Genomic DNA, 17,740 nt, shown 5'->3' with positions numbered 1-17,740 from the left:
AAAGGTTTAATTAAAAGATAAATTTAAATTAAAAATTTTAATCACACAGAGAGAGAGAGAGAGAGAGAGAGAGAGAGAGAGAGAGAGAGAGAGAGAGAGAGAGAGAGCTTAGACCCTACACATGAGAAAGAGAGGGGGAGGGGGGAGGACTTTAATTAAAAAGGGGAGGGGGAAGAGAAAGGGAGAGATTACACGTGAGAGAGAGGGGGAGGGAGTTTTAATTTTTAAAACGGAGGAAAGAGAGAGAGAGCTTAAGCCCTACACATGAGAGGGAGGGGGGTTTAATTAAAAAGGGAAAGGGGAAGAAAAAGGGAGAGATTACGCTTGAGAGAGAGGGGAGGGGATTTTAATTTTGGAAAAGGGGGTAGGTTCGAAAAGCCCTCTGGAGGTTCAAGACTCCCTAAACCTACAACCAAAATAATGTAGTAGTATAGATGTGCAATCCCCTTTATATTTGATGTAATATCTTCAATCCTAGTAGCTACTCTGATTATTAGGCTTCCAATTTATGGACATACTACTTGAGATAGCCGAGAAACCCTAATCAGAGTAGTTAATCAACTTTAAGTATAGGAAAACAATGATGAATACTTCTAGATTGGCTAATAGGAAAGAGAGAGGCAAAAAATTGATTCGAGAGAATATTTTGAACTCTCCTCTGCTATCAACTTTGAAAAGAAGTAAAATGCAATGTAGCTAGTGAGCCGTCCTCTTCTATCACCACTTCTCACTGAGATGAAGAAGAAAACTTGTTGCCATTATCCTATAGCGTATTGCTTTCCCTCTTCTTAATGGCTAAGAACTCAAAGATGGAGTAGGAGTGGAAGTATGAGCAGACACAAGAGCTATGGAGGTTTAAGTAAAAGAGAGCAAGACAATATATAGGAACTCCAAAAGTTAGAATGTGTGACCTGCCTTCCCTTATTCTATTGTCATGTAAAGAATAAAGAATAAAGTGACAATGAGATGAGTGGCTGCTGCCACCTATAGTGCACAGGTGTGTGCGGAGTAAGTACAAGTAACTATAGGTGGCTAGGCACAAGTAGCCTTTAACCCCCAGTAACTACCCACTTAAATGTGAATGTGCCTTAGTGTGGAAAAAACAAGAAAAAAAATGACAAAGTAGAATATGTAAATATAAGTATAACAAGATGAGGAATAGATGGCATCTCATCCTATGACCATCATATTCCTAAGGAAGGCATAATATTTTACTAGAAGACTCTAGTAAGCAAATCTGCATGATTCTCATTAGTCAATATCTTGGCAAGCTCTATTTGCTTATCCTCAATCACCTCTCTAATGCAGTGATAACTGACCTCAATATGATTGGTCTTCACATGAAAGACTGGATTACATGCCAATTGAATAGCACTCATTGAGTGCGAATGCAACGTAGGAGTCATAGTCATACCATGGTCGGCAACAACTAAATGGCCTAACCGTAGGGCCTCCTTGCAAGCCTTAGTGGATGCAATGTACTTGGCCTCTGTATAGCAAACAAGGCTGTATACATTTTTGCATCCTGGACATCCAAGAAATAGCACCTCTAGCAAAGGTGAAGACATAGCATGAGATGGATTTTCTACTATCTACATGTCCTACATAATCAAAGTTTGTCTAGTCCATGACTTCAATATCTTGGCCCTTAAGAAATCTCATGATACCCTTCATGGCATCATAATGTTGTTTGCCAAGTGTCACTATATAACGAGGCATAACTCCACAGTAAATGCTATGTCAGGTTTAGTGGCTATCATGGCATACATTAAGTCATCCAACATAGATTGCATATAGTGTTGTTGCCTATCTATGCAGAATACATAACAGGACAGAGAGTGCTTCATGAGGCAAATACCTAATCTCACACCTAGGAATCACAGAAACTCAGAACTAATCATATGAAAGCATAGACATACTATATTCAGCACTACAAATCAGAAAATGAGAAGCACAACATATGAAACAGGCTGCAAATGAGACAAAACCAACTATCAGATCCTCATTATATTCACGTAAATCCATCATACATCAGGTGTATACATCATAATGATCAAATAGATAAGAAGAATACACAAAATGCCTCATCAGGTCACGTTTTTTGCAACTGCCCCAAAATTGCACTTTGTGAGGCAGTGAACTTCATAAGACATATAAAGGTTGCTTCACACAAGAAATAACAATGACTAAGGTAATACACCATTCTAGGGGTAAATGTAGTGTCAAGCCAACGGCTCACACCTGGCACAACGGCTGGCACAGCCATGACTCGAACCCTTGAATGATCCATGAAGTCAAAATGCCTTATCCAAAACCTGACATGTCTAGTGAGAAAGATGATGCCTTACCCACAACCTTTCACCTTGAAGTAAGTAAGCCATAGAGAGTACCCATAAGTAGAGCCTCTCGAGTAGGATACTTATAGCCCCCTACTACAATTGCATAATCCCCTCAAAAGACAGTCAAAACAAAACATAAAGGCATAATCCTAGAGGCATACATATCAAATATGAAATAAGCATTATGGAAAGAAAGAAACAAATCTGACAATGGTACATCAAAGTCATGAACTATGAGGCTCATGAGCATTATGGCAGTCTGTAACAGAATGCTACTGGACACGATGCTCCTGTGATCCAATAGGTGAAATATCATGAACCTTCTCAAGTGTGAGATCTCTAATATTAACCTCTTGGTTAAGATCCTGCAAAACAGCACTAATGTCAGCTCTGACCACATCAACTACATCCACAGGCCGATTTTCAGCACCTTGAATTTGCTTAGCCCTCTGCAATCCACCAACCATATTTGAAACAATTGTCCTGTCATAAGAGAAACCAATACCTTGCTGTTACAAAGAATCACTGGTCTAAGGCATTGGCATATTCTCCATCTTAACCTTGGAGAATCTAACTTTTTTCTATTACAAAGAATCACTAGTCTAAGGCATTGGCATATTCTCCATCTTAACCTTGGAGAATCTAACTTTTTTCTTGACACTTGTAATCACAACATCTTCGTGAACATTGTCATTTTTAACATCATCATTCAACCATTCTGATATATCCAAAGGCATAGAGCTTGCCAAGGTATTAACATGTGACACTTCATGAGAAGAAAAACTCATGAACAAAAGATCCACAAGCTTGTTAGCCTTGTCATTGTCAGCATCACCCAAAGCATGAGTCTGCATTATAGGCTTTGCATCTGCTTTTAAATTGATTCTATGCTGACACACCCTTGGATCAAATCCCTTCATGTCAGTGTATTCCCAAGCAAAGATATGCTGAAAGTCCTTGCGCAAATTAATCAATTGCTACTTGAAATCTTCCTCAACAAAAATACTCACCTTTATCGATTTAAAATATGTTTTAGCTTCCAAATACACATCTGGGACATCATCCTCAAAGACACTAGCTGACTTGTGCATCATGGTATGCTCATATTTCAGCTCTGCATCTATAATAGCTTGCTGACTTGCTTTGTTTAAATCCTCCTCTACATCTAAAGAAGGCCTATTTTGGTGCCTATTTTGGTCTTTAAGTGTTTCCAGATTAGTGTTGTACTTCCCTTAGAAGTAACATTACTTTCCACCACCAAATTACTACTCTGCTGCATGAAATCACTACTCTGCTCCATAGAGTCACTGTTTTGCTCCATGGGGCAACTATTTTGCTGCATAGAATTAGTCTGATGATGCATGGAGTAACTGTGTTGATCGGTTGGTAAAACCACATCTGATAATGATACTGTTGGAAATACATGATACTGGGACAAAATATTTTCAACATCCACTTCAAAGACTGGTACAATTGTAGGATTAGCTTGTAGAAAAAGTTCCTCCTCATCATCTTCAATCTTCGTTGCAATATTAATTTTTTGAGCAACTAATAGACGGTACTTAAGCTTCAAAACCACTTGATTAACTGTAGACAACTTGAACTCCTTACTTCCATGAGGAATAATTGTTGTATCTAAACCCCAATCCTATTTTAACTTAGCTAATCTAAACCAAGGTCTTCCCTACAGCATATTATATGAATCCCCTAAACCTTCCATACGGAGCACAACAAAACCAACCTTGAACTTTAGTCCAGCTACCCGAATAAGCTGATTCTTTAATATTCCCAATGGCTGAAGTCTTCTTTGATCCGCCATTTTAACCTGAAATGGTGCTGCCACAAGCCCTTGCAATTTATATGCCAAATACATCTCTTCAGGTAGAATGTTAACTCCTAAACCTCCATCCAGAAGAACATCATCAAACTTGCTACCCAAGTAGTCAACTTGAATAGTCTGAACCTTGTAATCTACAACCTCTATTTGTGTGGGAATCACTGCTTGATATTTTGAAGTCTGTTCCCTGGCCATATGGCTCACCTTTTGACAAATGCTACATGACTTCACATTCTTGGAAATAGTCATTACACCCATCTCCAACAATTACTTCTTGATTTTCTTTTCCAACCTTCTTTCCAAGGCTGTTTTTTCCTCATTCTCTTGCCCCTTCTTCTTATCCTTAGAAGAGGTCTTATGTTTCCCAAATTTCTTTTTGTATCTCTTTTGCATTCTCTTACTTTGGTCATCATCCGAGTCGATTGATTCAGTTTCTGATTCAGAGCCTGATGAAGTATCTTCTTCATCATTACTATCCTCCGCATCAGAACCATCAGAGTTTGAGTCTGAAGAGTCATGTTTACTCTTCTTCTTGGATCTACTTTTACCAAGTCTCTTTTACACCCATTGGGCTACTTCAACTAGTTGATCTATGGTGTTATTGTTTCCAATTTTTGCATTGGCAATTGCTGCTGTAATAGCTTTATCCAATCCCTTAACAAAATAAGAGTATTGTAACTCCATAGAAGGTCTATCTTCTTGATTCAGCCTGTTTAATAGCTTTTTAAGTTTCTATGCATAATCATGTACTAGCATTGTCTTCTGCTTTATTTGCTTCAACTTCTTTAACACATTAGTAGTTGTTTTATGCTTTCAAATCCTACTTAAGAAAGTGGTTTTAAGGCCATCATATGTGGTAAAGTATCCAGCATCATAAGTACTATATCAATCCATGGCCTTACCTTTGAAGGTTGATGCAAACTGTTGTAGTTGAACCTGATCCCCAAATATATTATTGAAGCCATTAGCCACCCACCTTGTCTCAAACTATGCAACATGACAATCCGGGTCTTCTTTCTAATTCTTCCCTGAGAATTTAGATGCCCTGACCTTAGGGTTGAGTGGTGGGTTGGGATTCATGGCTTTTAATGTCTTCCTCTGTAATGGAGGCAAGGGATCAAACGTAAGAGGCTTCATAGTAGTACTAACTTGTCTCCTTAATAGGACTTCACTTTCTAATATCAAATTGTGTAATCTCTCTGTTGCACGATCTAGAGGAGTTGAAAGATTTTGCAAGTTAGATACTCCATTAACTTCTTCAGGAGAACTTGAGGGAGATTCGGTAGATGATGCAAGGGAATGATACACAGTAGTGGTACCTACAGATGTACCAACATCCTGGAACTCCTCTCCAAAAGATGGAAACTCCTTCTCATCCAGGGTGTCAATTCTTCCTGTGTTCCCACCATCATTTTGGAATAACCCCTGTTGTTGTCTTGCAAATAACTCCCTTAATTATCTGGATTTTCTTTGGGTTAGAATAACATTTGATGGGTATGGGTAATTCTTTGACATATATGCAAAAATGCCAAGTTAAACCTCTCGTGTAAGCTACTCATGAATATATGTGTGCATCACGTGGGTTCAAAATAAGGTATTTTTCAAATACCATTTTATATATCTTTTACATACATAAGGGTGTAATATAAAGGGGTTATGTATAGATTGAATAGAAAAGGGTTATCTTTTATTCAGGAAAAATTTACAGACAAGGATATTTATAAATAGGCCTTGAACACACGTGACGTAGAGGATATACATAAAGTAACTTCCCTGAGTTAAAACTTTAATCTGCATCATGCTATTTCAAGCAATCTACCACTGCTCCAAGAAGCAACTAGATTTTCAGATATATATCATCAAAGGAAAGTACTTTGACTATGCTTTAACATCCAGAAATAGAGAACATCATAAAGAGAATTGAATTACCTTCGCTCTGATTTTGCATTACTACTTCCAACAAAATTCTGCTTCATACAAAAAACTGCTTCATACAACAACTTCGAATATCTGAGCTCAACCTTTGCCATTTTACATAATGTTTTCACACAGAGACACAGGAAAGCAATGGCAGGATCGCCAAAGTGTTGTTGCCCTATCTATGCAGAATACATAATAGGACACAGAATGCTTCATGAGGCAAATACCTAATCTCACACCCAGGAATCACAAAAACTCAAAACTAATCATATGAAAGCATAGACATACTATATTCAGCACTACAAATCAGAAAATGAGAAGCACAACATATGAAACAGGTTGCAAATGAGACAAATACACCATAGATGATGGCTCCAACTGCCAGATCCTCATTATATTGAGATAAATCCATCATACATCAAGCGTATACATCATAAGTGATCAGATAGAAAATAAGAATACACAAAATACCTCATCATGCCACATTTTTTGCAACTGCCCCAAAATTGCACTTAATGAAGCAGTGAACTTCATAAGACATATAAAGGCTGCTTCACCTAGGAAATAACAATGACTAAGGTAATACACCATTTTAAGGGTAAATGTAGTGTCAAGCCAATGGCTAACATATAGGATCTTGGCCATCTTGGCCCTCTCATAATTTGACTAGGGACAATTTGCTTGACTAAACTTCACATGAGAAGGTAATGTGTAGCAAATAGGCTTACCACCCTGCATATGGAACCACTCAAGGACTTTATGAATATACTCCTTCTACGATAGGTAGAAGAGTCCTCTAGAGTGATTACACATAATATACATACTAAGTATGTAAGAGGCATATCCCATGTCCTTCATCTCAAAGCTCTTCTTGCACCAAGTCTTCAAAGCATCCAACTCCTTATGAGCACTCCCAATAATCATCATGTCATCAACATATATCACCAAAATGATAAGGCTACCATCATGGGTCTTCTTCGTGTCAAGACACAGATTTATATCAGTACACGAGTAACCCTATGAATCCATAAAGGTATCAACTTATTAGATTTTTCTAGGTGCCTGCATAAGTCCATAAAGACTCTTCCTCAACTTGCACACGAGGTATTCTCTACCATTTTTTTGAAAGCCCTTAGGGTACTGCATATAAATGTGCTCATGTAAGTTCCCATGAAAAAAAAAGTCATTTTCACATCCATTTAGTACAAGTTGACCATCTCCACAAGCAATACCAATACAAAGCATAGGGTAGTCATCTTGACCACAAGAGAAAATATCTCATCAAAGTCATCTAGCCCTATATTCTAGCTTAGGGCGACCAAGGCTACTCTTTAACTTATATATCCACTTGCATGGCAATGTATGTTTTCCATTAGGAAAATGTATAGTTTTTCTATAGTGAATTATACTTAGACTACATGGCCCTCTCTCAAGAGTGACTATTATCTTTGAGCATTGCCTCCTAATAAGTAAGGGGCTCACCAGAATTTATTACCATGACATTGCATAGAGAACTCAAAATGATTAGGAGAATATGGTGCTCTAGTAGGGCATCCAAAACTAGTTGTGGTGCCTATATAGCATGTCCTCTGTGTCCAATATCACGATCCTACACAACAAGAGGATCCTGGGCCACAACATAGGTAATAGAGCCATAGCATGATGTCTAACCAAACAAAGATCACCCTGCATATCTCAACTACCTCCTCTAGTCTCATATGCATGTTTTCCTCATGTAATATGACATTATCACTGTGAGACTGATTGATAACCTTCCAAGCTTGTGGATCCCAAAGATGAAGCCCATCTCACCTACATCATCATATCCAAGAAAGATGTGTTTGACATACTTCAGATCTAGCTTATTATGTTTATATTTGGGAATATGGTAGAAAGCCTCAAATTTAAAAATATGCAAGTGCATACAAGTGAGGTTTACCAAACCCTATCTCCTCTGTAACTCTACCACCAAGAGTAGTACATGGTGATCTATTAATAAAGTGAATTGTAGTAGTAACTGCATTAACCCAAAATTATTGTGATAAGCATGTCTAACTAAGCATATTGTTGACTCTTTCCTAAATAGTCTTATTCATGTACTCTGCAACACCATTCCAAGGTGGGGTATACAGGGCAGTCAACTAATGCTTAAAACCCCTATCATCACAAAACTACTCAAATTCCTTAGAGATATATTTACCCCCATTATCAAATCATAAGCATTTTAGGCTTTGCCAAATTGGTTCTCAACCATAGTAAGAAAGTGTTGAAATTTAGCAAGCACCTCTGACTTCTACTTACTAGGATAGGTCCAATGCTTATGCGAATAATCATTAATAAATGTTACAAAGTACTTAGCACCACTCGATGGCTAACAAGGCTCTACAAATATTTAAATGAACAAGAGCCAAAGGCTTATCCACATGCATAGAGCCAAAAGTTTTATGAGAGTTACATGTTTTCTTACTATATAAACAATGTTCATAAGAGTCAAAACATGAAAAGTTAATAGGTGGTAAATACTGCAAACAAGTGAGTACTTGCATTCCTTAAAGAGACATATATCCAAGACAATGATGCCAAAGAGATACATGAGGAAGATCAGTCAAGCCAAAACATGATCAATGGAGCTAGATACAAGCAAATAGTATAGGATTCTAATCTTAGTACCTCTAGGAAAGGTAAGACTATCACGAGTAATCTTCCATGCAAAATCACCAAAAGAGACATAGTACCTGTCATCGTCCAATTGTCCAACTAGAAAAGATAAGGCTTTTAGTCAAAGCCAAGATATGATATACATTATGAAGCACAAATGGAGCACTAGTACCAAACTGCAATCTCACATTATGTATGCTAATAAAATCCAATGTAGTGTCATCTCCTAGTTTGACCAAACCTTGTAACAGTATATTAGGTATAAAACCAATGATGATGCAGGATAACATAAAATGAAGCCCTAAATCAAGAAGCCAACATTGAGAGTAAGAAGATGGAGCATCAATCAATTGTCTAATGAAGATAATGCTATTAGTCAAAGTCAGGACATGACATACATTATGAAGCATAAATGGATCACTAGTACCAAATTGTAATCTCATGTCACCTATGCCAATAAAATCCAATGCAAAGTCATCTCCTAGTTTGATCAAACCTTGTAAGAGTATGTTAGGTATAAAACCAATGACGATGCAAGATAACATAAAATTAAGCCTCCTGAATCAAGAAGCCAACATTGAGAGTAAGAAGATAGAGGATCAATCAACTAAGTAGCATCAAGTGATGAACTAATAACTATATAATTATCTAAGCTATATATCTAAGGCATTTATCTCTTCTATCTTAATACTATGCTTACGAATAATGATGTGATCATCGTCAAAAGATTTGGCATTATCTTGTGCGTTCCCTTTGTCTTTTGCACATCTATCATTGCGAATCTTATGGCACGACGGCCTTATGTGACCTTATGCCCATAATAGTGACAAGTAATAGAGGACTCAAGACCATGGGACTTACTATATGATTGCCTACGAGACTTAGACTTTCCCATGTTGGGCTGTGAGTCTCTATTATGATTATTATTCCAATTAATACTTTGTGTGCCTCTCATTGTATGTGCATGAGAAGTACAGGTTCCATCAACATTCTTCATGTTTACTTCCTTTGTAAGCAAAGCATCCTCTACATCCTTGAGTTGACATCCACCTTCAGGAGAGTTTGCACTCATAACAGTGTGACAGGTATTCCAAGACTCGTGCAGTGTGACAAGCAAGAAAAGAGACTTAACATTCTCCTTAAACTCCACGCTTTGTGAAGTACCTCAATCTCAATGACATTGAAGTATGCCTACTTTAACCAATGACAGAATGATGGTAGACATACGTAGCTCATTAATCTCTTTCCAATCATCTACATCAAATTTTTTTGACTTTATTCCCTCTAACTTCAATGGTTTGTCTTACTTCTTTTGTACCAATACTTGCCAAATCTAAGTCCTCCAATAATGGAAGTTGTTATAATCCAAATTCTCTTTATTGAAGACAACATCGTCATTAGAAGCATTTGAAGCACCTGCCATTATGTCTACCAAAAAATAAAGAAAATATGGATGCTATAATAACAACAAATCAATCCTAAAACTAAGCCAAAAAGCATGCATATGAGAAAGAATGAGTCAATACACTGCTCCCACAAGCAAAAAGCACTAGTCTAGTGCTAAAGACAAGTGTCTAGTCTTAAAAGAATTGCTCAAATCTCATTGTTAGCATGGTTTTCCATAAAAATATAGTAAATAAAAATGTAAATATAGGCAAACATGCAAAACAATAAGCTCCCACTATTAGGAAAATTTGGTAGTAATCGGGACGATGAGCGATGCAACTAACAGTGTAGCATAAACCACAAAATACCAAGACTGTCAAAGCATCCAAGGTGTTAGGTATATACACATATACCATGATGTATACCAAACACCACTAATAACCCACTGACAATAAGCACCACAAGGTACCCAAATCAATCCACCCACAGTCATCACAAGCCTCTAGAATAACAGTATATGCGTAAACCAATAAAGCATAAAAGAGTCTCCCACTGACTTAAATGAACCAAGCTCTCCATAAAAATACCATGTACTCCCATTGGAGAAAACATGGAGTATCCAAAGTAGTAAAAGGAAGCTCAATGCATATAGCTCATAGCATTTGGGTGTCCAAAATACATCATGCATACATTATTTGGGAGCATATACTTTTAATAAGTCTTCAAGCTCGCAAGTGAAAATCACTGAGCAAATAGCCATTGTCCAAATGTATACATTATTCGGGAGCACATAGGCATTCAATACATCAGTATTAACTGTGAATGCTTGCTCTCCAAACCAGACATATTATGTTCTATGTAAGCCACACAACCCAAAATTGTACAAGATTAACTCTACGATTGCTCAAATACGTGGTTCTTGTTGTATCTTTGTTTTACCAAAAGGAGGCGATTGGGCTTTCAAGGTGAGTATTTTGATGAGGTGTGATGAGACCTCAAGAGTTTATGTGTGCCCTTATAAAGATCTTACTATAGCTTAGATAGAATGTCACACTACACTAGGGTTTATAGAGAAAATGCAAAGTAAATGAAAAAACACGACTAAAAAATGAACAAAACGATGGAACGAGAATGAAGAAATAGATTAATTCAATAGATTCTTAAGGAGCAAAGCAAGAATGGAGGGTTATCCACTAGCCATTACCTCTAAAGGGAGCAAGTTGAGGGATGATGGAGTGTGTCAACTCTCATGAATGCCAAGCCCAAAGAGAAAAGCACCACTTGATGTAGGAATGATAATGGTAGCACCAATCAATTGTGGACATGATGGGGGAGTCAATATGCAATTCGATCTAATTCATCTCAACAATACAAGTTGTATTTGCTAGTAACAATATTGACAATAATCCTAAGTAGCAAAACACAACATCTAGGTGCAATTGATGACTTTTGAGGGTGGTGGAAGTAGTGTGGCTATAAAATGCAAGAAATGATGACATATGAGATTGTTCATGGCGATAAATAAGTTGCTAAGCATCAAGGGTCGCAATGTCTCCATCCAAGGATGACATGGGAGGTGTTGGTGGTGAGACAATGGTGTAAGATTTCATGAAAAGGGGTCAAAAAGTGGGATGAGAAAGTGGCCTTCCTATGATCCCATTTCATAGAACATTTTGGGCTATTTTTTGCTTGTATAAATTTTAGGATAGCATGTTTTGGATTACTTGTCTCTCAAATTATGTTGTGTGGTTGTACAAGAGCTAAAGAAACTAGCCAAGGATCATGAGATTAGCTTAGGATAAAACTTTGGTAGCTTAACATCTATGTGTGCACGTGTGCATACATGTATGTGTATGCACGTGTGCATGTGCATGTACAGCAATGTCCACATAATTTAGAACTTCTATCACTAACATCATGATTCCTTGATACATTGATAAGAATTATCTATAAAGAAATCTCTAAATGTAGTACAATTCATGGATAGCAATAGAGGGCATTTTTGTTGGTGAAAGGGAATTCAAGCCCAACAATATATTTTTCTTATCAAGTCACATTTTTTCACTTTTTGTAGTTGGATAGAACGTCCAAATATAGAGTTATAATGATATGCGAATCAAGAGTACACCTCCCTTCAAGCTTGAAAAACGCCTTTGTGAAGCTCAACAACCCACGAGTGTGCTCCTTTTGTTCTTAACCCTCTATAGCCTTTCCATGCAAGAAGGAAGCATTAGCTTAGGCATGGGAGAGTGATCAAAAGAAGGAAGAAGAAAGCTTCACTCTTCAAACTTGATTATTATTGATTCTATATTCTTTATTTTATAATCACTACAAGATATATTTAACTTTTGAATAGATGCATTGCTTTAAACTTTATGTTAATATTTTTTAATCATTAAAATACTTAATTTTCAATAAACATAATGATTTATAGTTTTAAACCAATGTAAAATGAAATTATTGATTAATATATGCAAACATGTAAATCTCTCCTTTATAAGGAATGCAAGGAATGAATCACTCATGCATAATGCAGATGGATTTCTTGAGCTTCACGAGAGCTTGTAGTCATATGTGACTTGACTTCAATTAGCAAAGCATTTAAGGATATGAAAACGTTGTGTGCATTTTTACTTCATAAAAATGAGCTAGCAAAGATGTGACACTTGTACAAGCTATGGAAGGAATTGGTTTTGTGCACCAAGGTAGGCAAGGTCCATAAGGTGGTTTTTACAAGCTAGGGCTCATGATATTTTTTGTAAGAGAACTATTCCAAGGTCTTTTCTTTGACTAGAAAGATTATACTTGGAACCAAAGCAATTGTATCATCATGAACAAGGATGTGATGGCATAGAATCTAAAGAGTCAACACATTAGCTAAGACTCTGAATGGAGTATCCCTTTTCTATCTCACAAAGATTGAAGATATTTATCATTGGGGCCATGCTTAACCTTGTGTATTCTCAATATGTGAAGAGGGTTTGAGATTATTGAAGCACAAGCTTTTAATATATGTTTTGTTTTCCTAAAAAGTTTATTTGTCATCAATGACATTTTATTTCAATGCCATGTTTGGAGGAAATGATTGTGCCTAGAATGGCTACTAATCACAAAAGCAATAACGATAATGGCACTATTGTGCTTTAAAATAAGACTGTGATGCCTGTTAGAAGGTAGGCCAAGTGAGTTGATGAGAGAGAGCGAGAGCTAGCTAAATGGGCCAAGTTGGAGTTCAAGCTAGAGTTGTAGGGTAGCAAAGAGAAAGAAGATGAGAGGGAGAGATAGAGGTGAAGGAGAAGACAATTGGGAGAGCACCACCATGTAAGACACAAAGGTACTGAAGAAGATGGCAAGCACTGGAGGTGATGTTAATAGAAGAAAGGTGTTGAAGTAGGCTAATATGAAAAAAGAAAGGTGTTGGTAGGTTGTGGTGAATATGGGAGTACATACTGAGAGGAGCTAAAGAGAAGATAGATGTGGTTTGGAGTTGAAGCTAGTGTGCCCATAGATAGTACCAAAGAGAGAAACATGGTTTTTACAATTGTAATGAATTGCATTTGCTTCTTGGTATCTAACCAATCCCACCTTGTAAGCATAGTAATCCCACCTTGCCTTATAATAAAGATGCTTGATAATCCTACTTGGTCCATAACCTTCTTAACTTTGTTCCAAAGAGAGATGTTTTTCTCCAAACCTTGCTCTTGACTTCACTCTTGACCTTGCCTCCAAATTTGTTTCACTTCTCTACACCTCCATATCAAGCATGATGCATTCACTCCAAAGCATTATGTTGAGCTTGAAGGAGTCATTGCTAGGAACTCTATGTATCTCACTATTTCCACATTGTTGCAATGAGTCAGCCCTATTGTTTCTTGCTAAATACTTGATGTAACCAACTTCCTTCTCTATCCATTAAATGGGACTTTCTCTTAGTATGCTTGATGTCAAATATCTTTGATTGCATATGTGACATCTTCTCTTCTAGTGGCCCAAGGGCTTATGGCTGAAGCTTAGGGGGAGGAGATACCTACCATTTTGAAGGTACTAAAGTCAAAATGTAGAATGTTTAGCTTTTATCTCAATTAACTAAGGAAGTGTTGGGCAAGGCATGAAAAGTGCCTTTAAGGTGATACACATATTTTTTATTCATCATATTACCTATGCACTATTGTAAAAAAGAGGGATGTTTTCTTTGGGTACATTCGGTGAGGGAATTGTCGATTTTCTTTCATCTACAAATGATGATAATACAAGCTACTATTAGCATTAAGAAAGAAAATTAAAAAACCATGGTGGGAATGAAACATATGGGTTATGGTATAAGTGTTTGCTCTAATAAAACTTTTCTTATTTTACAAATATTTGTGGGAAAAATCACATGTATTATTCATGAGAGGTTTTTGATATTCCCATGAGGGAAACGGGACTCTTTTCCTTTGGGTTTGCATGTACTGTTCAACATTCTAAGCTTTTGCTGGGGCGGGACTGCATACCTTGCATACCTAGCTAGATGCACTTGGGGTGGGGAGCATGGCAGACCAAGCTCGAAACCTCCTGCGATTTTGCAGGCGAAGCCTCTCCCCTTTAGGCCTACAAGCACTTGGAGTCCTCTGAAAACTGATCGCACCCCACGTCTATTTTGCTGTCGAAGTTTCTGAGAAAACGCATATGGCTGCACGCACTTCAAGGCAACTTTGCTCTCTGCGGTGCTATGTCGTTTCGGCTTTGTGCAGAAAGTTGCTAATGTAGGAGATTTGATATTCATCCGAATGGTTTTATCAGAGACGGCAGCTAACGTCAATCTTTCTTGCCGAAGTTTCCTAGAAAACAGACATGGCTCCCCCCGCTCCAAGGCAACTTTTCTGTCTGTGTTGTTGTATCATTTCGAATTTGTGCAGAAAGTTGCTAATGTAGGAGCTTGATATTCGTCTGAATGATTTTCAGTTGCAGGAAACATGCAATCTTAATCATTGGACATGCTGGAGTTTTTTGGCCTCGCAATAACCTGAAACGCATGTTGCATCAGCACAGACATGACTTCTCTGAGGAGTTCCGGGGCCTTGTCTTGTCTCTCTGTGATGGAAACAGAGCCTCCGAGGCCTTCAGGCTTTTGAACACCATTCAGGTGGACGAGCCTTATGATACGAGAGACTTGCACAAGAAAGTTTTGGATTCACTTGTTGATGCCAGCAAGCCATCGCTGGCTTTGCAGCTTTTTGACCTGATGAAAAAGCGTAATATTGCCAACAAATTGTCGTACGTGTCGCTGCTCAGATGTCTTTGCCAAGCTGGATATGTCGATGAAGCTGGTGAGTATCTGGATTGTATGTACAAAAGAGGGCTCACTTTGGAGTCTGGTGTTCTTAACTCCCTTATTCATGATGCCTGCAAGTTTGGCAAATGGCAGGTTGCATACAGCATCCTGGCAAAATTGTGTGCCCTTGGTTTTACTCCAGGATTGGCCACCTATAACATTTTCTTCGGTAACCTATGCCGAGCAGGTCTTATGCAGCAGGCCTGCAAGCTTCTTGACGAGATGATCAAGGCAGGGCACACACTCGATGTCTATACCTATGGTATCATGATCTATACCCTTTGCAAGGCCGACAAAGTGGATGAAGCCTACAGGTTAATCAGGGCAATGAAGAAAAAGAAGTGTGCCCCTGACGTGGTTTGCTACAGCACAGTCCTTCATGGATATGTGAAAGCTGGCAAAACTGCTCTAGCAGTTAAGCTTGTGAAGGAGATGGTTGAAGATGGCTGCCCACCAGATGTTGTGACTTATAATTCTTTGATCAGTATGTTCTGCAAACAGGGTGAGATCGATAGTGCATTTAAAGTTTGGGATGAAATGCGGTCAAATGGATGCACACCCGATCAGATCTCCTATACATCGCTGCTGGATGGATTGTGTAGATTACAAAAAGTTAGGGAGATTTTAAAACTCCTGCTAGAAATGGCCAAGGCAAATGTTTCTCTGGATGCTCCAATCTACAGAAAATTAGGAGAATGTGTGGAGAGGCATGGAAAAAATGAGGAAATTAACCACTTGTTGCTTGAGATCAAGAAAGAAGGGTTGGATTTAGAAAACAATGCATGTATGAGGTCAGTTTTAGTACATTGATGTGACTTGCATAGATTGTCTTGTCAAATGACATTGCACTGGGCGTTCTGTTAGTCTGCTTTTTGCCTGTGTGGTGTAGGTAGTGGCTTGTAACCATTGCCAAGGGGATATAACTATAACGTGACTTATACTAAGGGGAGTGTTGAGAAGTAACTTGATTTGTAAAGCTGAGAGCAGCTCCAGACTTTGACTTTCACCATGATAACCTGATACACCGGAAACGTTTGACCAGATTGTAGATGCAAAATAAATTTGCAGTAATAATTAACAGGAAACAGGAAGAGCAGTGTAATGCAGGTTGGTTAATGGAAATACTTTTGATTTCACACAGCCGTTTTTATGCATCTACAAGGTTTCGAAATTGATTGTAGGACACGTGAGCGACAGCTATGTTGGACCGCAGTTCCATTTTTGTAAAGCTTTAGAAAAACATCTCCCTTGTACAGGTCCATGTCCAAAGGTGTATTTAGTTCCGGGGCTATGATTTTGCTGCACATAAGAGCACTACTGTTTGATTGCAAACAATGCTTTGTGTGGGGATTGCTCAATCAATGCTGGGAACCATGAATTGATGATTGACAAGGCCTCGAGTGCTGAGGATTTGTTGCTGACCAGAACCGTACAGTACACCCATTAAAACAGGGAGCTACTGATGCTGGGGAGCAGCCACAATGCCCAAAACAGCCCAAATAAGCTCCAACACAGGGTTGATGCACTCTCTCATATATGGATCATTTTGCTGTCTCGGTTTTAATATATAAAGAAGGTTGCAAGCAGGGTGGTCTTAAAAGAGGCCAAACCTTTGGTACCAAAAGAAAAATGACAAAAGCTCAATACAAGTAAAGAAGAAGAGAGAGGATGAAAATGTTTAGAGGGATCCAAACAGGAGCACAACAATTATAATTCCAGAATGTGTGACTTGCATTTGACTATGATTTTGCTGCACATGAAGGTACTGCTGTAGGACAGCTAATAAAGCTTTGTCCAGGGATTGCTCAATCAATGGTGGAAACCGTGAATTGATGATTGACAAAGGTCTCCAGTCCTGAGGATTTGCTGATGCCCAGAACAGTATTTGTGTCACTAGGAACACGGAAAAAACAAGGAGCTGCTGATGCTGGTGACTAGCCACAATGCCCAAAACATCTTAAAGAAGCTCTAATACACAAGAATAATGAAAAAAAACAGGGAGCCGCTGATGCTGGGGACTAGCCATGATGCCCAAACCATCCCAAAGAAGCTCCAACACAGGGTCTACAGAGACTCTTACAGCGATTCTTGTGCTGTCTTGCCCCAATGGAGAGGATGAAATTCTTAGAGAGAATTGAACAGGTGCACAACAAATACCATGCTGTAATATGTCACTTGCGTTGCATGAGCTCAAAAGAAAAGGGAAGAAGGGCTAGGTTGACCTTTTTTTCCCTCTTGTGGGATTTTAGGACAGGCCACAAAGGAGACAAGCGGCTAAATAGTATA

At 38.2% G+C, this 17,740-nt stretch overlaps 1 protein-coding gene across 3 annotated transcripts; it reads left to right on the top strand.

The window, feature by feature from the left end:
* The first annotated feature begins 14,566 nt into the window (after positions 1–14,566).
* LOC148013580 (uncharacterized) lies at positions 14,567–16,592 on the top strand. Of its 3 annotated transcripts, XM_087668343.1 has the most exons (3): positions 14,567–14,993; positions 15,085–15,449; positions 15,642–16,592. In XM_087668343.1, exons 1-3 carry the CDS (start codon positions 14,974–14,976, stop codon positions 16,262–16,264), a joined length of 1,008 nt encoding a protein of 335 aa, XP_087524469.1. In that variant the 5' UTR covers positions 14,567–14,973; the 3' UTR covers positions 16,265–16,592. The 3 variants fall into 3 exon arrangements, with proteins under 3 accessions (XP_087524469.1, XP_087524468.1, XP_087524467.1); XM_087668342.1 differs by having other exon boundaries at positions 15,091–16,592; XM_087668341.1 differs by having other exon boundaries at positions 15,085–16,592.
* Positions 16,593–17,740: the final 1,148 nt, after the last annotated feature.

This window comes from Lygodium microphyllum, chromosome 26 (genome assembly GCF_053477565.2).
Source record: "Lygodium microphyllum isolate KBCC chromosome 26, Lygodium_microphyllum_v1.1.10, whole genome shotgun sequence".
Lineage (NCBI taxonomy): Eukaryota > Viridiplantae > Streptophyta > Polypodiopsida > Schizaeales > Lygodiaceae > Lygodium > Lygodium microphyllum.
This window is presented reverse-complemented; position numbering and strand designations above follow the sequence as displayed.